Source organism: Anomaloglossus baeobatrachus, chromosome 4 (assembly GCF_048569485.1).
Source record: "Anomaloglossus baeobatrachus isolate aAnoBae1 chromosome 4, aAnoBae1.hap1, whole genome shotgun sequence".
Taxonomy (NCBI): domain Eukaryota; kingdom Metazoa; phylum Chordata; class Amphibia; order Anura; family Aromobatidae; genus Anomaloglossus; species Anomaloglossus baeobatrachus.
Genome location: NC_134356.1, coordinates 701,742,016 through 701,768,394, shown reverse-complemented (window position 1 = coordinate 701,768,394; position 26,379 = coordinate 701,742,016). Strand labels below are relative to the sequence as shown.

General features: G+C 54.3%; 1 protein-coding gene across 3 annotated transcripts in view; it reads right to left on the bottom strand.

Annotated features, from left to right (window-relative positions):
- Positions 1 to 9,159: 9,159 nt before the first annotated feature.
- The window catches only part of TFR2 (transferrin receptor 2), an 82,933-nt gene continuing 65,713 nt past the window's right edge, over positions 9,160 to 26,379 (bottom strand). For all 3 annotated transcript variants that reach the window (XM_075346750.1, XM_075346748.1, XM_075346749.1), the window contains exons 9-18: positions 19,176 to 19,351; positions 18,989 to 19,108; positions 18,829 to 18,911; positions 18,695 to 18,758; positions 18,479 to 18,546; positions 13,330 to 13,406; positions 11,862 to 11,946; positions 11,548 to 11,775; positions 11,021 to 11,161; positions 9,160 to 10,064 (exon numbers count right to left, since the gene is read on the bottom strand). In XM_075346750.1, the coding sequence (XP_075202865.1) occupies positions 9,831 to 10,064; positions 11,021 to 11,161; positions 11,548 to 11,775; positions 11,862 to 11,946; positions 13,330 to 13,406; positions 18,479 to 18,546; positions 18,695 to 18,758; positions 18,829 to 18,911; positions 18,989 to 19,108; positions 19,176 to 19,351 (1,276 nt within the window). In that variant the 3' untranslated portion in view covers positions 9,160 to 9,830. The remainder of the gene's footprint in view (positions 10,065 to 11,020; positions 11,162 to 11,547; positions 11,776 to 11,861; positions 11,947 to 13,329; positions 13,407 to 18,478; positions 18,547 to 18,694; positions 18,759 to 18,828; positions 18,912 to 18,988; positions 19,109 to 19,175; positions 19,352 to 26,379) is intronic.

The window sequence follows — 26,379 nt, the reverse complement described above, 5'->3', positions numbered from 1 at the left end:
TATTTTCCGGAGTGGTTTGCTGGGGATCGCAGTCGCCTTTTCTCCCTGCACATTGTGTTTCCTCCTGCGCCCTCTTTCTTCTTGTAATGAGACACAGCGTTTGGGTATTGTAATGTCACTGCTCAGTGGTGATCCACAGTCATGGGCAGTTTCCCAGTCCTAGGTTTCCCCTTTTTGGGTCATTGGACGTTTTTTTTTCGACCCTCGGTCTCCTATATGACGATCCTGATAATGTGTCGCTGGCTGAGGCCCAGATCCGTTCACTTCTACAGGGGAGTCGTCCGGTGGAGGATAACTGCGCTGATTCCAGGCGCTGATCCGTGGACACACAATGGAGCGACCCCACTCTGAAGAGCCCGTATGTCAGGGCGTATCTGAGAGGGTGAAGGAGGTGATGTATGAGACCCCCCTCTCTGGAGTGTGCCGTGGCCCTTGTAGTCCGACACCCCCAGAGACCTCTGTCGGACCCATGCAGCTCGGTGGGACATCTCAGGTGAAGTGAGAGCCCCTTACTCTAGTAGGTGAGGAGCATATTTTTTATGTGGTCAAAAGGGGCTCTTCGTCCGCGTGTGTCCCCAGGTACGTGGGAAAGGCCGGCCATCGACAGACTTCTAGTCCGAGATGGATTGGCGATTCCTGCCTGGATCTCCGTGTCTCCGCCATGATTATCTCTGTGTATTTTACCTGCTAAGGTGAAAATTGGGGGCCAAAAGGTCTCCATTAAGGTGTTCTGGATAGCGGTTCTGGGGCCAATGTCATAGATGAGCAGTTTGCCCGCTCATTCGGGTTGAGGGTTGACGAGCTCCCTAGTCCGATACGGACTGTTGCCATCGACTCATCACCTTGTCTTCCAAGTGGTCTTCAAGGAATGGGTACAAAGTTTGGGGTCCTTCATTCCATTTAGAATGTATTACTTGCCAGGTCCTCAAGGACTTACCGGCGCAAGTGGTTCGTTGTACACAATCCGGTGGAAGACTAGAAGACGCAGGACATTGTTGTGTGTAGCCCGTATTGTAAGGAATATTGTCTGGGGATCTGTGTCTCGACTGTGACCTCCACCATCCTGGAGCCTATCTCAGATTTTGGTGATGTGTCCTCTGAGAAGGGTTGTCAGGAGCAGCCACCGCACAGACCTTATTACTCCACCATGAGGGTCAAGCTGCCCAGATGCAGGCCCTATAATCTGTCTGGACCGTAGAGCGAAGCTCTCAAGGAGTACACACCAGAGAGCTTGGCCAGTGGTCACATTAGGCCTTCCTCCTCTCCGGTTGCGGCAGGTTTTTTTCTTTGTTCGAAGGAAAGATGGTGGATTACGTCTGTGTCTGGATTTTCGGGAAGTTAACCAGATTACGGTTTGGGATCCTTATCCTATGCCGCTGATTCCGGATTTATTTAACCAGATTTCTGGTGCCAAATGGTTCTTTAAACTAGACCTCACATGGGCCTATAATCTGAGGGCCCGACAGGGGGAAGAGTGGAAACCGGCGTTTAATACGCCTGAGGGTCACTTTCAGAATCTGGTAATGCCCTTTGGTGTAACAAACGTGCCTGCAGTATTTCACCATTTTGTCAATGACGTGCTCTCTCACGTGTTGGGTAAATTTGTGATCGTATATCTGGATGACATCCTCATTTATTCTCTGGATCTCAGGTCACACATGGATCATGTTAAACAGGTATTGCAGATACTTAGGGCAAACGAGTTGTACGCTGAGCTTGAGAAATGTGCATTCGCCGCTCAGGAATTCCCGTCTTTGCGTTACATTACTTCCGGGTTCTGGATGGATCCCTCCAAGTTGCAGGCGATATTAACTTGGGACCGTCCTGATAATCTGAAGGCGTTACAGCAGTTCATAAGTTTCGCCAATTATTATGAAAATTTATAAAGAATTTTTCCGCTATAGCAAGACCTCTGACCGATGTGATATAGAAGGTTCGGACTTCTCTGACTGGTCTGGGAATGCGTTACATGTATTTGACTGTGTAAAAAAAAAAAAATGCTCTACATCTGGACCAGGTCTTATACAGTCCAATGTGTCTCTTCAATGTGGAGGTGGATGCTTCTGAGGTGGGGGTGGGGGCTGTCTTGTCTCAAAGTCCCGTCACTTGGTAAGCTCCGCCCATGTGCCTTTTTCTCTAAGAAGTCGCCAGCTTAACACAATTATGAAATCAGGGAATTACTCGCCATCAAGTTGGCATTTTAGGAATGGCGACACTTTGAGGGGGCCACTCACCCTGTTACGGTTATTACAGACCATAAAAATCTCCTATATCTCAAGTCTTCTAAGCGTCTTTCTCCGACACAAGCTCGGTGGTCTTTATTCTTTAACAGGTTTAATTTTATTGTTACTTATTGTCCTGGATAAAAAAAAACCCCCATTAAGACAGATGCGTTGTGTAAGAGCTCTCCAGGTGGAGAACCGCGTGAGGAACCAGTGCCCGTCCTACAGAAAGGTGCGGTGGTGCCAGCACTGAGGTGGAGGCTGAGATTGCTGAGGCCCAGGACAAGGTGCCAGCGGGAATCCCAGCTAACATTTGTTCCTCTGAACTTTCACCTTAAGGTTTTGGGGGAGTATCACGATTCTGTCCTCGCTGGTCATCCTGGGGTGAAGGGCACACTGGACCTCCTGTTGCGTTGTTTCTGGTGGCCCAATATTCGGAAGGTTGTGGTTTCCTATGTATCCGCTTGTACCATCTGTGCGCGCTCTAAGCCTTCACACCCTCGTCCATCTGGGAGTCTGCAGCCGTCAAGTGTGCCTAGAAAACCGTGAACTGATATTTCCATGGATTTCATTACTGATCTGTCGCCCTCTGCTGGTAACACGGGGATTTTGGTGGTGGTGGTGGACAGGTTTTCCAAAATGACACATTTTGTTGCGTTACCATCTCTGCCTAATGCCAAGACGTTAGCCCAGGTGTTGATACGTGAGACGATCAGACCCCATGGAGTCCTGTCTGACATAGTCTCTGATAGGGGGGCTCAGTTTTTGGAGAATTTGTGGAGAACATTCTGCTCCCTCATGGGAGTTAAGTTGTCTCACTCTTCAGCTTTCCATCCTCAATCTTACGGGCAGACTGAGTGCATGGATCAGAATCTGGAGCAGTATTTGCGCTGTTTTGCCTCCGACACCCAGGCGGAGTGGTCCACATTCCTTCCCTTAGCGGAGTTCACTATTAATAACCACCGTCAAGAGTCCTTTGGTGTGTCTCCGTTTTTTTGTGTCTATGTTCAACATCTCCAATTCTGTACCTTGCGTAAAGGTCACTCTTCTGGGGTACCTGGAGAGGACCAGTACGGTCAGCTGTAGCGTCCACATGGAGGAAGGTTCAGCAGCACTCGCCTAGGTATAAGCGTGGGGCTGACTGTGGACGTGTGCCAGGTCCGGACCTGTGTGTGGGTGATTTGGTGTGGTTCTCCACTAAAAACATCAAACTTAAATTACCTTCACTTAAGTTGTCACCTCAATTCATCGTTCCATTTAAAATCTCTGCCGTCATCCGCCCGCTGGCCTTTCGGTTGGCGTTACCTGCTGTTTACAAAATTCACAACGTATTTTATATGTCTCTTCTGAAGAAATGTGTGTTTTCGGGAGCTCCTATTTCACCTCCACCCCTGGTTTGGTGGACGGTTCTCTGGATTTTGTGGTGTCTAGAATTGTTGACTCCCGAGTTGTTCGTCGTGGTCTGCAGTATCTGGTGCACCGGCAGGGTTGTGGTGCCGAGGAAAGGACTTGGTGCCACCAGCTGATTGTCTTTTTATCGTCACCATCCTGAGGAACCAGGGCCAGTGGATCCTGAGAGTCCAGAGGCCCCTCGTAGAGGGAGGGGTACTGTCATGCGGTGTTCTGCCCCTCACTCACTGTGTCATGGTGACACCAGACTGTTCACGTTGCAGAGTCTGGCAGGCAGTCTGATGCTCCTCTGTTGCCCAGCCAGAGTTGGGTGTCGTGCTCTCTGGTCCTCGGTTTACCAGGTGTTAATTCCTGCTGGCTGGGGAATGGCTGCTGGGGTCACAGGTTTTGGACGTCCGATGACAGCCGCCTCTGCCTTATAAAAAATGGTGGCGCCCAGCCTCAAATGCCGAAGATTGCTCCCTGTACTTTATTTCTCCCTGAGCATGCATTGTCTCTTCCCCTGTGTGTGCTTGTAGTGAGTTTGAGCCTTGGTTTCCCCTGTTCATTGCTATTTGTTGGATTCTTTACTCCTGTCCCAGCCCTCCCCGGCAGTGTTAGACCAGGGCTGCTCAGGAGTTAGGGCTATACTGGTGGTCCAGACCTTGCTACCATCAAGCCTACTTCTGGAATAAGGAACAGTTTAGGGCCCCTAGTCTGAGGGCCAGTCAAGGTACCCTCACTTTGGTGTATTATGTCATACCCGTGACACAGACTCAGAGAGTATGTGAGGAGCAGTTGGAGGGCAGGCAGGCGCACGCGGGAGGAGCAGCCTGAGACTGGGCGGGTGTGCGCGCGCACGCGGGAGGAGGAGCCTGAGCGTGGGAGGAGCAACCTGAGGGTGGGTGTGCGTGGGAGGAGCAGCTTGAGAGTGGGCAGACGGGCGTAGGAGGTGCAGCCTGAGAGTGGATGGACGGGCGCAGGAGGAGCCAGTGGGCAGAGGCTGCTAAACTCTCATAGAGGTATGAAGGCCTCTGGAAGGAACCCAGCTGAGGAAGGTGAGGGTTTTGCTTCAACTGCCTGGAAGTGAGTGAGTGGAGGCTGAGCGAGCTCCACTAGGATACTGGAGGTGTATCTGAACCTGTGCGGGCGGCCGTGAAGGTAACGGACATTAAATCTGTGTATGTGCTGACCATGGTCAGTGGGACCCTACAGCTGTGTATGTGAAGCTTTGCGGGCGTACCACGAGTAAGACAGACGTGAAATCTGTGGCTGGATCCTGACCCGGGTTAGTGTAATCTGCGTGGGATCCCACAGGTAAAGCGGCTCATTTGCCTGTCATGCCGAGGGAAGGCGGCTGTTTTCCTTTATTCTCTGATGGGTTATCTCTTCTATGTTGTGAATAAACCTGTTTAATGAACTGTGTTTCTATGCTACCTCCCATCGCAGCAAAAGCTACAGGCGACTCGTGTTCATAGACACTCAAGTGCTCAACAACCAGAGAGGCATATAGGCATACCCAGCCGGCCACAGGTGAGGCAAACAGGTTTTGTAGTCCTGCAAATACATAGTTTGAGATCCTGGTGTGGACGGTCCTGCAGGTCATAGTGGCAGGTCTCGGTGTGGACGGTCCTGTAGGTCATAGTGGCAGGTCCTGGTGTGGACGATTCTGCAGCTTATAGTGACAGGTCTCGGTGTGGACGGTCCTGCAGGTCATAGTTGCAGGTCCCGGTGTGGATGGTCCTGCAGGTCATAGTGGCAGGTCCCGGTGTGGATGGTCCTGCAGGTCATAGTGGCAGGTCCCGGTCTGGTTGGTCCTGCAGGTCATAGTGGCAGGTCCTGGTGTGGACGGTCCTGTAGGTCATAGTGGCAGGTCTCAGTGTGGACGGTTCTGCAGGTCATAGTGGCAGGTCTCGGTCTGGTTGGTCCTGCAGGTCATAGTGGCAGGTCCTGGTGTGGACGGTCCTGCAGCTCATAGTGGCAGGTCTTGGTGTGGACGGTCCTGCAGCTCATAGTGGCAGGTCCCGGTGTGGACGGTCCTGCAGGTCATAGTGGCAGGTCTCGGTCTGGTTGGTCCTGCAGGTCCTAGTGGCAGGTCCCGGTGTGGACGGTCCTGCAGCTCATAGTGGCAGGTCCCGATGTGGAAGGTCCTGCAGCTCATAGTGGCAGGTCCCGGTGTGGAAGGTCCTGCAGCTCATAGTGGCAGGTCTCGGTCTGGTTGGTCCTGCAGCTCATAGTGGCAGGTCCTGATGTGGACTGTTCTGCAGGTCATAGTGGCAGGTCCTGGTGTGGATGGTCCTGCAGGTCATAGTGGTTGGATTCGGTGTGGACGGTCCTGCAGGTCACAGTGGCAGGTCCGTGACATATAACGTGCGCTTGCTGATCGATACATCATTGTATTTGGGGTACATACAGTACAGACCAAAAGTTTGTACACACCTTCTCATTCAAAGAGTTTTCTTTATTTTCATGACTCTGAAAATTGTAGATTCACATTGAAGGCATCAAAAGTATGGATTACCACATGTGGAATGAAATACTTAACAAAAAGTGTGACACAACTGACAATATGTCTTATATTCTAGGGTCTTCACAGTAGTCACCTTTTGCTTTGATTACTGCTTTGCACACTCTTGGCATTCTCTTGTCACCAGAAATGGTCTTCACTTCACAGGTGCGCCCTGTCAGGTTTTCACTTCACAGGTGCGCCCTGTCAGGTTTTCACTTCACAGGTGCGCCCTGCCAGGTTTTCACTTCACAGGTGCGCCCTGCCAGGTTTTCACTTCACAGGTGCGCCCTGTCAGGTGTAATAAGTGGGGTTTCTTGCCTTATAAATGGGGTTGGGAGCATCAGTTGTGTTGTGCAGACGTCTGGTGGATACAGCTGATAGTCCTACTGAATAGACTTTTAGCTGCTTTTTTTTCTTGCCATAATACAAATTCTAAGTAAAGAAAAACGAGCGGCCATCATTATTAAGAAATGAAGGTCAGTCAGTGCGAAAAATTGGGAACACTGTGAAAGTGTCCCCAAGTGCAGTGGCAAAAACCATCAAACGCTACAAAGATACTGGCTCACATGAGGACCGCCCCAGGAAAGGAAGACTAAAGGGGGCTTTACACGGTAGCGATATCGGTACCGATATCGCTATCGTGCGTACCCGCCCCCATCGTTTGTGCGACACGGGCATATCGCTGCCCGTCGCGCACAAAATGGCGCTCCTCCGCCACACGGCTTACCTACCCTGCGACGTCGCTCTGGCCGGCAATCCACCTCCTTTCTAACGGGGCGGGTCGTTCGGCGTCACAGTGACGTCACACGGCAGGCATCCAATAGAAGCGGAGGAGCTGTGATGAGCGGGACGTAACATCCCGCTCACCTCCCTCCTTCCTCATTGCCGGTGGAGGCAGGTAAGGAGATGTTCCTCGCTCCTGCGGTGTCACACACAGCGATGTGTGCTGTCGCAGGAGCGACGAACAACATCGCTAATGAGAAATAAACAATTTTTGGTTTTCGGACGAGCTCTCCACGGCAAACGATTTTTGCCGCTTTTGCGATCGTTTTAGATGGCACAAAACTGTTACACGCTACGATATCGTTAATGATGTCGGATGTGCGTCACAAACAACGTGACCCCGACGATAAAACATTAACGATATCGTAGCGTGTAAAGCCCCCTTTAGAGTCACCTCTGCTGCGGAGGATAAGTTTATCCGAGTCATCAGCCTCAGAAATCGCAGGTTAACAGCAGCTCAGATTAGAGACCAGGTCAATGCCACACAGAGTTCTAGCAGCAGACACATCTCTAGAACAACTGTTAAGAGGAGACTTTGTGCAGCAGCCTTCATGGTAAAATAGCTGCTAGGAAACCCCTGCTAAGGACCGGCAACAAGCAGAAGAGAACACGAGGAATGGACATTAGACCAGTGGAAATCTGTGCTTTGGTCTGATGAGTCCAAATCTGAGATCTTTGGATCCATCCACCGTGTCTTTGTAGAAAAGGTGAACGGATGGACTCTACATGGCTGGTTCCCACCGTGAAGCATGGTGGAGGAGGGGTGATGGTGTGGGGGGGGCTTTGCTGGTGACACTGTTGGGGATCTATTCACAATTGAAGGCATACAGAACCAGCATGGCTACCACAGCATCTTGCAGCGGCGTGCTATTCCATCCGGTTTGCGTTTAGTTGGACCATCATTTATTTTTCAACAGGACAATGACCCCAAACACCCCTCCAGGCTGTGTAAGGGCTATGTGACTAAGAAGAAGAGTGATGGGGTGCTACAACAGATGACCTGGCCTCCATAGTCACCAGACCTGAACCCAATCGAGATGGTTTGGGATGAGCTGGACCGCAGCGTGAAGGCAAAAGGGCCAACAAGTGCTAAGCATCTCTGGGAACTCCTCCAAGACTGTTGGAAAACCATTTCCGGTGACTACCTCCTGAAGCTCATCAAGAGAAAGCCAAGAGTGTGCAAAGCAGTAATCAAAGCAAAAGGGGGCGACTGTGAAGAACCTAGAATATAAGACATATTGTCACTTGTGTCACACTTTGTTGTTAAGTATTTCATGCCACATGTGGTAATTCATAGTTTTGATGCCTTCAATGTGAATCTACAATTTTCAGAGACATGAAAATAAAGAAAACTCTCTGAATGAGAAGGTGTGTCCAAACTTTTGGTCTGTACTGTACCTGGTGTCCGGTTTTATCATTTTGGTGATTGAATGAAAGAGCTTAATTTTAAAGGCAAAGTCCCTCCATGCTGACACATCAACACGGACTGCGTCATTAAAGGGCGACTCCGCTGTGAGGACATTTTGTTTCCTTTCTATGGTGGTCCCTAGGATGGCAACAGAGGAAGGATCAAAGAGGAGCAATGGCGGGAAATATCTCAGTACTGATTCTCAGAACCCTGGTGCAGCTGGCACATCAGTGGACCGATGTTACCGGATAGCAGCCTCGTAAGCCTCTTTCTACTTGCTGGCATCGCTGGTTAGTAGATCGGACACGACCTCCACGTGCATCACACCACAATCACAATGTTGATTGGGTACAACTGAGAGGTGCTGGGTATTCCGGCAGATAGGAGGCGGTTAGGACGCCTCCCGTCCAGTGGCCATGTGCTACTGATGTCACCACTAGAACAGGGTCCTAAGAATCGATTTGCTCATCTCTATACCAGACATAAAATCATCATGTCCAAATTGATTCCAAAACTGGAGAAGACCTCTCCCATCAATCATGGACCAAGTTGCAAATTTTTAGAAATATTGACCGGTGTAAACTTGACCGATGTCTGCCAAGCTCCTAGACTGAGCACTGTGCCGATACGGATGGAAATCTGTCGGGGATCATCATCTCCATCTGATGTTTGGTGTACAATTAATTTGGGGTCAACACCCTGCAGATTCAAGGACAAGAACAATTCAGACCACTTGAAGGGTAAAAGGGGGTCCAGTCTCATGCCGGACTGATGGATGTAGGAAAGTGGTCCCTGAGCCACATACAAGGACTTTCTAAGATTGATCAAAATCTACGTAGAAATAAGGATCTCAAGACAAGTTCAACCTTTAATAGAAAAGCAAAGCCTTCAGAGACTCACAGAGGAACATTGTAATGTCAGCCACACAACGAGGTACAGTTCTACTGAGCACTGTCAGTGATAAACCGTAATAACGGCTGATTTCTGCACAAGGGGAACCATAGGATCAGCTTTACACGGGGCACAAACAGCAAGACCAAAGCCAAATCTGCATTAGTAGAAGCCACAAGTTGATTTTAGAGGGAAAGGTCTCCTCCTGACATTACATGTCTGAAAACACTGGTGGGAGGCAGTGACATCCACCATCGCCCAAGAGGATGATCGGTAGAGCTACATGGAGAAGCCGGACCCATTAGTTGCTGCATGGAGAAATCCATCACCCAGAATCCTGTAGTAAAGCACGTGGTAATCGACGAAGTTCAAGGTCAGAGATTTCCAAGCAACACTAAAGGGGTCCTCTCCAAAATCCGACCAGGCTTCATGGAGGAGATACTAAAACATAGAGTTTCCCACTAAATGGCACCACATAATGAAGTTGTAACAGTAGTTTATAGCGAGCACTGTCGCTGATAGGCATTACTTCATCATTCCAGGCACCTGCCGGAGCGAGACGTCCAAACGGTCAACATCAAACACAAGGCTGAAGAGTCGTCATTATAAGGTCAAACATTTCTGGGGTCTAAAAACTTCTTTGGACCTCCCAAACTTCCCCGCTCAAAGCATTGGCAGCCCCTTCCAGTGTCCACGTGAAGAGGGCGATCTGTTTGCGCAGTTCATTGTCATTAATAGTATTCTGGTCCTCACTGAGATGTTCCATCAAAGCCTCCAGGGTGTGCTCGCCCCGGCCGAGAAGGATGTGGCGATATGGAGAATTAATAGCCGAAACATACTGGGAAAGGAAGTAGAACTCAACCTGTAGATGAAGAGAAAGGGGAGAAATTCAGAACGAGGACAGGAAAGAACGTCAGCAAGAAATCTCATCTAAGAAGTAAGTGGGACAGAAGCTTCAACACAAAGCACTCGCCCTCACAAGGGATCCCCAGAAGGCACTCCTACTCACAAAACCCCAAGAGAAGGCACTCATCCCCACAGAAGGCACTCCTACTCACAAAACCCCAAGAGAAGGCACTCATCCCCACAGAAGGCACTTGACCCCAAAGAAGATACTGTCCCTCACAAGGCCCCCACAGACGGCACTCTCCCCCAAAGAAGACACTCGCCATCTCAAAGCCCTCACAGAAGGCACTGGCCCTCACAGAAGGCATTCGCCCCACAGAAAGCAGTTATCCCGATAGAAGGCACTTGACCCTCAAATAATGCAATAATTGCACCCTCAAAATTCTCCCAACAGAATGCACTCCTCCTCACAAAAATCACAATGCCCCACAGTGCCTTCACAGAGGGCACTCTGCCTCACAATTCCCCCACAGAAGGCACTCACCCCCACAGACGGCACTCGCCCCCACAGACTGCACTCCCCCCAAACAATGCCCCCCACAAAATAAACACCCCGTCACGACCCCACAGAAGGCACTCAGCCTCACAATGCCCCCCACAGAAGACACTCAGCCTCACAATGCCCCCCACAGAAGGCACTCAGCCTCACAATGCCCCCCACAGAAGGCACTCAGCCTCACAATGCCCCCCACAGAATGCACTCAGCCTCACAAAGCCCCCCACAGATGGCACTCAGCCTCACAAAGCCCCCCACAGATGGCACTCGCCCCCACAGAAGGCACTCCCTCCCCCCCAACAATCCCCCCCCACAAAATGCACACCTTGTCATGACCCCACAGAAGGCACTCAGCCTCACAATGCCCCCCACGGAAGACACTCAGCCTCACAATGCCCCCCACAGAAGGCACTCACCCTCATAATGCGGACGTTGAAGAACTGGATGACCCTCTCGTTCTGGATGTCGGACAGGCTGATGGACTGCTTCAGCCTTTGCGTAGCTCGTGTGTAATCGCCTCGGGCAGAATACAGCCAGTCAAGAGTAAGACCCCGCGCCTGCATAAATTCCAGACTGAAATTAGTTTTATGCCCTTCTTACACCATCCCTCATCCCCAATTCTGGAGTGTACCTGAACATCTGAATTTAGTCATATATGGCCAAGACCATGTTCTCAGTTCACCCACTCGATCGCCTATGTTTCCAGAGTATGAGGGTCTGACTGCGTCGTGGACTATGTCCAGTAATGAACTACTAATTCTGAGTAGATGATTTCTGAATTATCCCAAGATACCCGTGATTACCTGTGGGACACCACATATTCTGCTCTATAGAGATCTATGGGAAATTGTGCCCTCAGAGCTACTAGACATGTAGCTAGGCAAATTTTTGGGGTCCCTCCGTGCCCCATGCTACAGAGAGGGCAAACGGCTTGAGCCCTCACCTTCAGCTTCTTCTGATGGGTCTGTAGCTTGACCAGATGCTTCAGCAGGATCTCATTGTATGCCGTGTAATCCAGGGGAAGAATATAATCATGGGCAAGTTTGATCAGAGTAAGTCCAACGACTTCTGCCACACTGGTCGCAACTGATGGAAGGCGGCCATTATTGACCTGGTCCAGACTTTCATATGTATCCTGCTTTGTGTCCAGGAAAGGATACGGCTGTGAGTTCTAGAAAATGTGAGCAGAAGCATTATATGGTGAGGAGCCATGCAAGGACAACTGCGGAGATGGAGAGAGCAGAACGTAGTTATCACCTCAACAAATGAGAACTCCACAGCAGGAACCCCAGCAAATGCAGTAAAGGCAAAAGCACTGCTGTCCTTCTTCAGAGGTACGAAGCTGTAAGAGAAATCATCACCAACGTTAGTATTCTCCCCGAGACCACTCCACATCGATGACCTGTCATCAGACCACTCAGTCATCAGACCTACACGTAACCATCAGACCAACACCGCCTCCAGACCATTCACTCATCAGACTAACCTGTAGCCATCAGACCAACACATAGCCTTCAGCCCGACACGTAGCCTTCAGCCCGACACGTAGCCTTCAGCCTGACAGGTAGCCTCCAGTCCATTCACTCATCAGACCAACGCATAGCCATCAAACCAACGCATAGCCATCAAACCAACTGGTAACCATCAGACCAACCCAATGCCAACAGACCACCACTTAGCCATGAGACCACCCACTCATCAGAGCAACACGTAGCCACCAGACCAACACGTAGCCACCAGACCAACACGTAGCCACCAGACCAACTCGTAGCCACCAGACCAAATCGTAGCCACCAGACCAAATCGTAGCCACCAGACCAACTTGAAGCCACCAGACCAACTCGTAGCCATCAGATTACTTGGATCTTGTCAGTTCTTCCAAGTCACAGAAAATGGGACTGAGATCAACTCCTATGAGAAAAGCCCAAGTCTTAAGGGTACTTTGCACGCTGCGACATCGTAAGCTGATTGTAGCGATGCCGAGCGCGATAGTCCCCGCCCTCGTCGCACATTCGATATCTTGTGATAGCTGCCGTAGCGAACATTATCGCTACGGCAGCTTCACACGCACTTACCTGCCCTGCGACGTCGCTCTGGCCGGCGACCCACCTCCTTCCTAAGGGGGCGGGTCGTGCGGCGTCACAGCGACGTCACGCGGCAGGGGGCAATAGAAGCGGAGGGGCGGAGATGAGCGGGACATAAACATCCCGTCCACCTCCTTCCTTCCTCATTGCAGCCGGGACGCAGGTAAGAGATGTTCCTCGCTCCTGCGGCTTCATACACAGCGATGTGTTCTGCCGCAGGAACGAGGAAGAACATCGTACCTATCGCTGCAGCAAAATTATGGAAATGACCGACCCTACACAGATCACCGATTTACGACGCTTTTGCGATCGTTTATCGGTGCTTCTAGGCTTTACACGTTGCGACATCGTTACCGGCGCCGGATGTGCGTCACTTTCGATTTGACCCCGACGAGATCGCAGTAGCGATGTCGCAACGTGCAAAGTACCCCTTAGTATGGTTCTGGGCACAGGACTGTGCTGTGCGGTTCATTGTTTGGTGGCCACATCTACAAGTTATCATGGTGCCGGCTCCAATGGAGGTTTTCTTGGGCTGTTGGCCTAACGACTGATCAACTCTGAGCCCAAAGATGTCCATCTAATCTCTGTGGTCAGCTGACGCACTGCGCCATGTGGAGCACTGCTGCTACTGGTGTACTTACACTGCTGATTTCCAGTTACTACTTTTCATCCTCACGTATTCATAGATGGATTGTTTACTCTGACGAGGATTGTCCACCTGAAAGAGAGAAGAACACGTAGAGGGGAGAGGAGCAGTATAGTGAGTACAGAGCACAAGATGAGGCGCCAACTAGAACATACAGGACACGTAGAGGGGAGAGGAGCAGCATAGTGAGTACAGAGCACAAGATGAGGCGCCAACTAGAACATACAGGACACGTAGAGGGGAGAGGAGCAGTATAGTGAGTACAGAGCACAAGATGAGGCGCCAACTAGAACATACAGGACACGTAGAGGGGAGAGGAGCAGTATAGTGAGTACAGAGCACAAGATGAGGCGCCAACTAGAACATACAGGACACGTAGAGGGGAGAGGAGCAGTATAGTGAGTACAGAGCACAAGATGAGGCGCCAACTAGAACATACAGGACACGTAGAGGGGAGAGGAGCAGCATAGTGAGTACAGAGCACAAGATGAGGCGCCAACTAGAACATACAGGACACGTAGAGGGGAGAGGAGCAGCATAGTGAGTACAGAGCACAAGATGAGGCGCCAACTAGAACATACAGGACACGTAGAGGGGAGAGGAGCAGTATAGTGAGTACAGAGCACAAGATGAGGCGCCAACTAGAACATACAGGACACGTAGAGGGGAGAGGAGCAGTATAGTGAGTACAGAGCACAAGATGAGGCGCCAACTAGAACATACAGGACACGTAGAGGGGAGAGGAGCAGTATAGTGAGTACAGAGCACAAGATGAGGCGCCAACTAGAACATACAGGACACGTAGAGGGAAGAGGAGCAGTATAGTGAGTACAGAGCACAAGATGAGGCGCCAACTAGAACATACAGGACACGTAGAGGGAAGAGGAGCAGCATAGTGAGTACAGAGCACAAGATGAGGCGCCAACTAGAACATACAGGACACGTAGAGGGGAGAGGAGCAGCATAGTGAGTACAGAGCACAAGATGAGGCGCCAACTAGAACATACAGGACACGTAGAGGGGAGAGGAGCAGCATAGTGAGTACAGAGCACAAGATGAGGCGCCAACTAGAACATACAGGACACGTAGAGGGGAGAGGAGCAGTATAGTGAGTACAGAGCACAAGATGAGGCGCCAACTAGAACATACAGGACACGTAGAGGGGAGAGGAGCAGCATAGTGAGTACAGAGCACAAGATGAGGCGCCAACTAGAACATACAGGACACGTAGAGGGGAGAGGAGCAGTATAGTGAGTACAGAGCACAAGATGAGGCGCCAACTAGAACATACAGGACACGTAGAGGGGAGAGGAGCAGCATAGTGAATACAGAGCACAAGATGAGGCGCCAACTAGAACATACAGGACACGTAGAGGGGAGAGGAGCAGTATAGTGAGTACAGAGCACAAGATGAGGCGCCAACTAGAACATACAGGACACGTAGAGGGGAGAGGAGCAGTATAGTGAGTACAGAGCACAAGATGAGGCGCCAACTAGAACATACAGGACACGTAGAGGGGAGAGGAGCAGTATAGTGAGTACAGAGCACAAGATGAGGCGCCAACTAGAACATATAGGACACGTAGAGGGGAGAGGAGCAGTATAGTGAGTACAGAGCACAAGATGAGGCGCCAACTAGAACATACAGGACACGTAGAGGGGAGAGGAGCAGTATAGTGAGTACAGAGCACAAGATGAGGCGCCAACTAGAACATACAGGACACGTAGAGGGGAGAGGAGCAGCATAGTGAGTACAGAGCACAAGATGAGGCGCCAACTAGAACATACAGGACACGTAGAGGGGAGAGGAGCAGTATAGTGAGTACAGAGCACAAGATGAGGCGCCAACTAGAACATACAGGACACGTAGAGGGGAGAGGAGCAGTATAGTGAGTACAGAGCACAAGATGAGGCGCCAACTAGAACATACAGGACACGTAGAGGGGAGAGGAGCAGTATAGTGAGTACAGAGCACAAGATGAGGCGCCAACTAGAACATACAGGACACGTAGAGGGGAGAGGAGCAGTATAGTGAGTACAGAGCACAAGATGAGGCGCCAACTAGAACATACAGGACACGTAGAGGGGAGAGGAGCAGCATAGTGAGTACAGAGCACAAGATGAGGCGCCAACTAGAACATACAGGACACGTAGAGGGGAGAGGAGCAGCATAGTGAGTACAGAGCACAAGATGAGGCGCCAACTAGAACATACAGGACACGTAGAGGGGAGAGGAGCAGTATAGTGAGTACAGAGCACAAGATGAGGCGCCAACTAGAACATACAGGACACGTAGAGGGGAGAGGAGCAGTATAGTGAGTACAGAGCACAAGATGAGGCGCCAACTAGAACATACAGGACACGTAGAGGGGAGAGGAGCAGTATAGTGAGTACAGAGCACAAGATGAGGCGCCAACTAGAACATACAGGACACGTAGAGGGGAGAGGAGCAGTATAGTGAGTACAGAGAACAAGATGAGGCGCCAACTAGAACATACAGGACACGTAGAGGGGAGAGGAGCAGTATAGTGAGTACAGAGCACAAGATGAGGCGCCAACTAGAACATACAGGACACGTAGAGGGGAGAGGAGCAGTATAGTGAGTACAGAGCACAAGATGAGGCGCCAACTAGAACATACAGGACACGTAGAGGGGAGAGGAGCAGCATAGTGAGTACAGAGCACAAGATGAGGCGCCAACTAGAACATACAGGACACGTAGAGGGGAGAGGAGCAGTATAGTGAGTACAGAGCACAAGATGAGGCGCCAACTAGAACATACAGGACACGTAGAGAGAAGCTGCATATAAAAGATAGGAAACGTGGAGAAGAGAGGAGCAGTGTACAGATGACAAGAAACAGATGAAGAGCCACTGAGGGTGGGACACGTAGAGGAGAGGAGCCGGGTACAGAGGCTGGGACTCATGAAGAGGAGCCGCGTACAGAGGCTGGGACTCATGAAGAGGAGCCGCGTACAGAGGCTGGGACTCATGAAGAGGAGCCGCGTACAGAGGCTGGGACTCGTGGAGTGGAGCCGTGTACAGAGGATGGGACTCGTGGAGTGGAGCCGGGTACAGAGGATGGGACTCGAGGAGAGGAGCCGCGTACAGAGGATGGGACTCGTGGAGTGGAGCCGGGTACAGAGGATGGGACTCGAGGAGAGGAGCCGCGTACAGAGGATGGGACTCGTGGAGTGGAGCCGTGTACAGAGGATGGGACTCGAGGAGAGGAGCCAGGTACAGAGGATGGGACTCGTGGAGTGGAGCCGGGTACAGAGGATGGGACTCATGGAGAGGAGCCGCGTACAGAGGCTGGGACTCGTGGAGTGGAGCCGTGTACAGAGGATGGGACTCGTGGAGTGGAGCCGGGTACAGAGGATGGGACTCGAGGAGAGGAGCCGCGTACAGAGGCTGGGACTCGTGGAGTGGAGTCGGGTACAGAGGATGGGACTCGAGGAGAGGAGCCAGGTACAGAGGATGGGACTCATGGAGTGGAGCCGGGTACAGAGGATGGGACTCATGGAGAGGAGCCGCGTACAGAGGCTGGGACTCATGAAGAGGAGCCGCGTACAGAGGATGGGACTCGAGGAGAGGAGCCGGGTACAGAGGATGGGACTCGTGGAGTGGAGCCGGGTACAGAGGATGGGACTCGAGGAGAGGAGCCGGGTACAGAGGATGGGACTCGTGGAGTGGAGCCGCGTACAGAGGATGGGACTCATGGAGAGGAGCCACGTACAGAGGATGGGACTCATGTAGAGGAGCCACGTACAGAGGATGGGACTCATGGAGAGGAGCCACGTACATAGGATGAGACTCATGAAGAGGAGCCGCGTACAGAGGATGGGACTCGAGGAGAGGAGCCGTGTACAGAGGATGGGACTCGAGAGGAGCCGCGTACAGAGGATGGGACTCGTGGAGAAGAGCTGCATACAGAGGATGGGACTCGTGGAGAGGAGCCACATACAGAGGATGAGACTCGAGGAGAAGAGCTACATACAGAGGATGGGACTCGTGGAGAGGAGCCGCATACAGAGGATGGGACTCGTGGAGAGGAGCCGTATACAGAGGATGGGACTCGTGGAGAGGAGCCGTATACAGAGGATGGGACTCGTGGAGAGGAGCCGCATACAGAGGATGAGACTAGAGGAGAAGAGCTGCATACAGAGGATGGGACTCGTGGAGAGGAGCCGCATACAGAGGATGAGACTCGAGGAGAAGAGCTGCATACAGAGGATGGGACTCGTGGAGAGGAGCCGTGTACAGAGGATGGGACTCGAGGAGAGAAGCCGTATACAGAGGATGGGACTCGAGGAGAGAAGCCGCATACAGAGGATGACTCGAGGGGAAGAGCTGCATACGAGGATGGGACTCGTGGAGAGGAACCGCATATAGAGGATGGGACTTGAGGAGAGAAGCCGTGTACAGTGGATGGGAATCGAGGAGAGGAGCCGCGTACAGAGGATGGGACTCATGGAGAGGAGCCACGTACAGAGGATGGGACTCATGTAGAGGAGCCACGTACAGAGGATGGGACTCATGGAGAGGAGCCACGTACATAGGATGAGACTCATGAAGAGGAGCCGCGTACAGAGGATGGGACTCGAGGAGAGGAGCCGTGTACAGAGGATGGGACTCGAGAGGAGCCGCGTACAGAGGATGGGACTCGTGGAGAAGAGCTGCATACAGAGGATGGGACTCGTGGAGAGGAGCCACATACAGAGGATGAGACTCGAGGAGAAGAGCTACATACAGAGGATGGGACTCGTGGAGAGGAGCCGCATACAGAGGATGGGACTCGTGGAGAGGAGCCGTATACAGAGGATGGGACTCGTGGAGAGGAGCCGTATACAGAGGATGGGACTCGTGGAGAGGAGCCGCATACAGAGGATGAGACTAGAGGAGAAGAGCTGCATACAGAGGATGGGACTCGTGGAGAGGAGCCGCATACAGAGGATGAGACTCGAGGAGAAGAGCTGCATACGAGGATGGGACTCGTGGAGAGGAACCGCATATAGAGGATGGGACTTGAGGAGAGAAGCCGTGTACAGTGGATGGGACTCGAGGAGAGGAGCCGTATACAGAGGATGGGACTCGAGGAGAGGAGCCGTATACAGAGGCTGGGACTCGAGGAGAGGAGCCGTATACCTGCTTTATGATATTCTCTATCAGGTTCGTGAACAGAGGACTCATTTTCACCAGAAAGTTTTCATCCCCTGTAAAAGAGAGAAGCCGTCAGTGAATGTGTCCTCGGGTCTCCACACCTCTGCTTTCTGTCAGTGACTGGAAACTTTTTGCATCCATGATGAAAACAGACGCATGGAACAGGAGGGCGATACGTCTTGTTCTTGGAGCGGTGGATACCTAGGACTGGGGTGTCCAGGCTGACGTAGGCGGCCACCTTCAGGTGCAGCATGCTGAGGTACCCCTGAAATACAGATACGGTCAGGTCGGGGGTCTCCTCCTGAGGAGGGGGCGTCCATCCCACCCATTCATACCTCCAGCCACTCTGTAGCACCAATGCTGCCGAACTCTCCTCCGTCCCAGCTGACAAACAAGATGGTGCGGCGGGGCTGAAAACCTGGAACACACGGACACCTGCGGTGAGAGCACCGCACAACCGACTCTGCTGTGCCGCCCGCACCCTGCCGCGCTCACCATTGTGCACCATCATGGCCATAGTACGGGCCAGCTCCAGTAGGATGGCACTGCCCACGCCAGACTTTGCCGCTCCAGGGCCCCAGGAATCGCGCTGGGCTCCAACCACGATGTAGTGTTCTAGGGACACGTTAGATGGTTAGTGCGGGCGCGGGCGACAGTGTCGGGGAGGGGGCCGTCTGCTCACCGGGCTCATGGCGGCCAGTAATGCTGCCAAACACATTGTGCAGTTCCACGCTCCGGGGGACATTGTGCACCGACAGGCGAACCTTGTGCTCCAAGGAGGTCAGTGCGGGGCCCAAACAGTGGGACAGAAAATCCGGGGCCCTCCACATCTCCGGGACACGCATGCCGGACAGCCTCCTGCAGAGAAGGACGGAAACAGCCGAAATCCGGTCACACCAGAGGTCACGTCCCGCCGCACACTCTAGCCACATCAGAGTCATATCCCGCCGCACACTCCTGCCATACCGTAGTCACATCCCACCGCACACTCCAGCCATACCGTAGTCACATCCCACCGCACACTCCAGCCATACCGTAGTCATATCCCGCCGCACACTCCTGCCACACCACAGTCACATCCCGCCGCACACTCTAGCCACACCACAGTCACATCCCGCCGCACACTCCAGCCACACCATAGTCACATCCCACCGCACACTCCAGCCATACCGTAGTCACATCCCACCGCACACTCCAGCCATACCGTAGTCATATCCCGCCGCACACTCCTGCCACACCACAGTCACATCCCGCCGCACACTCTAGCCACACCACAGTCACATCCCGCAGCACACTCCAGCCACACCGTAGTCACATCCCGCCGCACACTCCAGCCATACCGTAGTCACATCCCGCCGCACACTCCAGCCACACCGTAGTCACATCCCACCGCACCCTCCAGCCACACCGTAGTCACATCCCACCGCACACTCCAGCCACACCGTAGTCACATCCCACCGCACACTCCAGCCACACCGTAGTCACATCCCGCCGCACACTCCAGCCATACCGTAGTCATATCCCACCGCACACTCCAGCCATACCGTAGTCATATCCCGCCGCACACTCCAGCCATACCATAGTCACATCCCACCGCACACTCCAGCCATACCGTAGTCACATCCCACCGCACACTCCAGCCATACCGTAGTCATATCCCGCCGCACACTCCAGCCATACCGTAGTCATATCCCGCCGCACACTCCTGCCACACCACAGTCACATCCCGCCGCACACTCCAGCCACACCGTAGTCACATCCCGCCGCACACTCCAGCCACACCATAGTCACATCCCGCCGCACACTCCAGCCACACCATAGTCACATCCCACCGCACACTCCAGCCATACCATAGTCACATCCCACCGCACACTCCAGCCACACCATAGTCACATCCCGCCGCACACTCCAGCCACACCATAGTCACATCCCACCGCACACTCCAGCCATACCATAGTCACATCCCGCCGCACACTCCAGCCACACCATAGTCACATCCCGCCGCACACTCCAGCCACACCATAGTCACATCCCACCGCACACTCCAGCCACACCATAGTCACATCCCACCGCACACTCCAGCCATACCATAGTCACATCCCACCGCACACTCCAGCCATACCGTAGTCACATCCCACCGCACACTCCAGCCATACCGTAGTCACATCCCACCGCACACTCCAGCCATACCGTAGTCACATCCCGCCGCACACTCCAGCCATACCGTAGTCATATCCCGCCGCACACTCCAGCCATACCGTAGTCACATCCCACCGCACACTCCAGCCACACCATAGTCACATCCCACCGCACACTCCAGCCACACCATAGTCACATCCCACCGCACACTCCAGCCATACCGTAGTCATATCCCGCCGCACACTCCAGCCATACCGTAGTCATATCCCGCCGCACACTCCAGCCACACCGTAGTCACATCCCACCGCACACTCCAGCCATACCGTAGTCATATCCCGCCGCACACTCCTGCCACACCACAGTCACATCCCGCCGCACACTCCAGCCACACCGTAGTCACATCCCACCGCACACTCCAGCCACACCGTAGTCACATCCCACCGCACACTCCTGCCATACCGTAGTCACATCCCGCCGCACACTCCAGCCATACCACAGTCACATCCCGCCGCACATTCCAGCCACACCACAGTCACATCCCGCCGCACACTCCAGCCACACCACAGTCACATCCCGCCGCACACTCCAGCCACACCATAGTCACATCCTGCCGCACACTCCAGCCACACCACAGTCACATCCCGCCGCACACTCCAGCCACACCACAGTCACATTCCGCCGCACACTCTAGCCATACCACAGTCACATCCCGCCGCACACTCCAGCCACACCACAGTCACATCCCGCCGCACACTCCAGCCTCACCACAGTCACATCCCGCCGCACACTCCAGCCATACCGTAGTCACATCCCACCGCACACTCCAGCCACACCGTAGTCACATCCCACCGCACACTCCAGCCATACCGTAGTCATATCCCGCCGCACACTCCTGCCACACCACAGTCACATCCCGCCGCACACTCCAGCCACACCGTAGTCACATCCCACCGCACACTCCAGCCACACCGTAGTCACATCCCACCGCACACTCCAGCCATACCGTAGTCATATCCCGCCGCACACTCCTGCCACACCACAGTCACATCCCGCCGCACACTCCAGCCACACCGTAGTCACATCCCGCCGCACACTCCAGCCACACCGTAGTCACATCCCACCGCACACTCCTGCCATACCGTAGTCACATCCCACCGCACACTCCTGCCACACCACAGTCATATCCCGCCGCACACTCCAGCCACACCACAGTCACATCCCGCCGCACACTCCAGCCACACCACAGTCACATCCTGCCGCACACTCCAGCCACACCGTAGTCACATCCCGCCGCACACTCCAGCCATACCACAGTCACATCCCGCCGCACATTCCAGCCACACCACAGTCACATCCCGCCGCACACTCCAGCCACACCACAGTCACATCCCGCCGCACACTCCAGCCACACCATAGTCACATCCTGCCGCACACTCCAGCCACACCACAGTCACATCCCGCCGCACACTCCAGCCACACCACAGTCACATTCCGCCGCACACTCTAGCCATACCACAGTCACATCCCGCCGCACACTCCAGCCACACCACAGTCACATCCCGCCGCACACTCCAGCCTCACCACAGTCACATCCCGCCGCACACTCCAGCCATACCGTAGTCATATCCCGCCGCACACTCCAGCCACACCAGTCATATCCTGCCGCACACTCCAGCCACACCACAGTCACATCCCGTCGCACACTCCAGCCACACCACAGTCACATCCCGCCGCACACTCCAGCCACACCACAGTCACATCCCGCCGCACACACCAGCCACACCACAGTCATATCCCCCCGCACACTCCAGCCACACCATAGTCACATCCCGCCGCACACTCCAGCCACACCACAGTCACATCCCGCCGCACACTCCAGCCACACCACAGTCACATCCCGCCGCACACTCCAGCCACACCACAGTCACATCCTCCCGCACACTCCAGCCACACCACAGTCACATCCCGCCACACACTCCAGCCACACCACAGTCACATCCCGCCGCACACTCCAGCCACACCAGAGTCATATCCCGCCGCACACTCCAGCCACACCACAGTCACATCCCGCCGCACACTCCAGCCACACCAGTCATATCCTGCCGCACACTCCAGCCACACCGTAGTCACATCCCGCCGCACACTCCAGCCACACCATAGTCACATCCCGCCGCACACTCCAGCCACACCACAGTCACATCCTGCCGCACACTCCAGCCACACCACAGTCACATCCCGCCGCACACTCCAGCCACACCATAGTCACATTCCGCCGCACACTCCAGCCACACCACAGTCACATCCCGCCGCACACTCCAGCCACACCACAGTCACATCCTGCCGCACACTCCAGCCACACCACAGTCACATCCTGCCGCACACTCCAGCCACACCACAGTCACATCCCGCCGCACACTCCAGCCACACCAGAGTCATATCCCGACGCACACTCCTGCCATACCGTAGTCACATCTTGCCGCACACTCCAGCCACACCACAGTCACATCCCGCCGCACACTCCAGCCACACCACAGTCACATCCCGCCGCACACTCCAGCCACACCATAGTCACATCCCGCCGCACACTCCTGCCACACCGTAGTCATATCCCGCCGCACACTCCAGCCACACCGTAGTCATATCCCACCGCATACTCCAACCACACCATAGTCACATCCCGCCGCACACTCCTGCCACACCGTAGTCATATCCCGCCGCACACTCCAGCCACACCGTAGTCATATCCCACCGCACACTCCAGCCACATCAGAGTCATATCCCGCCGCACACTCCAGCCACATCAGAGTCACATCCCGCCGCACACTCCAGCCACACCATAGTCACATTCCGCCGCACACTCCTGCCATACCGTAGTCATATCCCGCCGCACACTCCAGCCATATCACAGTCACATCCCGCCGCACACTCCAGCCACACCATAGTCACATCCCGCCGGACACTCCAGCCACACCATAGTCACATCCCGCCGCACACTCCAGCCACACCATAGTCACATCCCGCCGCACACTCCAGCCACACCATAGTCACATCGCCGCACACTCCAGCCATACCGTAGTCATATCCCGCCACACACTCCAGCCACATCAGAGTCATATCCCACCGCACACTCTGGCCACACCATAGTCACATCCCGCCGCACACTCCAGCCACACCATAGTCACATCCCGCCGCACACTCCAGCCACACCATAGTCACATCCCGCCGCACACTCCAGCCACACCATAGTCACATCCCGCCGCACACTCCAGCCACATCAGAGTCACATCCCGCCGCACACTCCAGCCATACCGTAGTCATATCCCGCCACACACTCCAGCCACATCAGAGTCACATCCCGCCGCACACTCCAGCCACATCAGAGTCATATCCCGCCGCACACTCCAGCCACATCAGAGTCACATCCCGCCGCACACTCTGGCCACATCAGAGTCACATCCCGCCGCACACTCCAGCCACATCAGAGTCACATCCCGCCGCACACTCCAGCCATACCGTAGTCATATCCCGCCACACACTCCAGCCACATCAGAGTCATATCCCGCCGCACACTCTGGCCACACCATAGTCACATCCCGCCGCACACTCCAGCCACATCAGAGTCACATCCCGCCGCACACTCCAGCCACATCAGAGTCACATCCCGCCGCACACTCCAGCCACACCATAGTCACATGCCGCCGCACACTCCAGCCACACCATAGTCACATCCCGCCGCACACTCCAGCCACACCATAGTCACATCCCGCCGCACACTCCAGCCACACCATAGTCACATCCCGCCGCACACTCCAGCCACACCATAGTCACATCCCGCCGCACACTCCAGCCACATCAGAGTCACATCCCGCCGCACACTCCAGCCACACCATAGTCACATCCCGCCGCACACTCCAGCCACACCATAGTCACATCCCGCCGCACACTCCAGCCACACCATAGTCACATCCCGCCGCACACTCCAGCCACACCATAGTCACATCCCGCCGCAAACTCCAGCCACATCAGAGTCATATCCCGCCGCACACTCCAGCCACACCATAGTCACATCCCGCCGCACACTCCAGCCATACCGTAGTCACATCCCGCCGCACACTCCAGCCACATCAGAGTCATATCCCGCCGCACACTCCTGCCACATCGTAGTCATATCCCGCCGCACACTCCAGCCACACCGTAGTCATATCCCGCCGCACACTCCTGCCACACCGTAGTCATATCCCGCCGCACACTCCAGCCACATCAGAGTCATATCCCGCCGCACACTCCAGCCATACCGTAGTCACATCCCGCCGCACACTCCAGCCACACCACAGTCACATCCTGCCGCACACTCCAGCCACACCACAGTCACATCCCGCCGCACACTCCAGCCACACCACAGTCACATCCCGCCGCACACTCCAGCCACACCAGAGTCATATCCCGACGCACACTCCTGCCATACCGTAGTCACATCCTGCCGCACACTCCAGCCACACCACAGTCACATCCCGCCGCACACTCCAGCCACACCACAGTCACATCCCGCCGCACACTCCAGCCATACCGTAGTCATATCCTGCCGCACACTCCAGCCACACCATAGTCATATCCCACCGCACACTCCAGCCACACCATAGTCACATCCCGCCGCACACTCCAACCACACCACAGTCACATCCCGCCGCACACTCCTGCTACACCGTAGTCACATCCCGCCGCACACTCCAGCCACACCAGAGTCACATCCCGCCGCACAGTCCTGCCACACCGTAGTCATATCCCGCCGCACACTCCAGCCACACCGTAGTCATATCCCACCGCATACTCCAACCACACCATAGTCACATCCCGCCGCACACTCCAGCCACATTAGAGTCATATCCCGCCGCACACTCCAGCCACATCAGAGTCACATCCCGCCGCACACTCCAGACATACCATAGTCACATTCCGCCGCACACTCCTGCCATACCGTAGTCATATCCCGCCGCACACTCCAGCCATACCACAGTCACATCCCGCCGCACACTCCAGCCACACCACAGTCACATCCTGCCGCACACTCCAGCCACACCATAGTCACATCCCGCCGCACACTCCAGCCACACCATAGTCACATCCCGCCGCACACTCCAGCCACACCATAGTCACATCCCGCCGCACACTCCAGCCACACCATAGTCACATCGCCGCACACTCCAGCCATACCGTAGTCATATCCCGCCACACACTCCAGCCACATCAGAGTCATATCCCGCCGCACACTCCAGCCACATCAGAGTCATATCCCGCCGCACACTCTGGCCACACCATAGTCACATCCCGCCGCACACTCCAGCCACACCATAGTCACATCCCGCCGCACACTCCAGCCACACCATAGTCACATCCCGCCGCACACTCCAGCCACACCATAGTCACATCCCGCTGCACACTCCAGCCACATCAGAGTCACATCCCGCCGCACACTCCAGCCATACCGTAGTCATATCCCGCCACACACTCCAGCCACATCAGAGTCATATCCCGCCGCACACTCCAGCCACATCAGAGTCATATCCCGCCGCACACTCCAGCCACATCAGAGTCACATCCCGCCGCACACTCCAGTCACATCAGAGTCACATCCCGCCGCACACTGCAGCCACACCATAGTCACATCCCGCTGCACACTCCAGCCACACCATAGTCACATCCCGCCGCACACTCTAGCCACATCAGAGTCATATCCCGCCGCACACTCC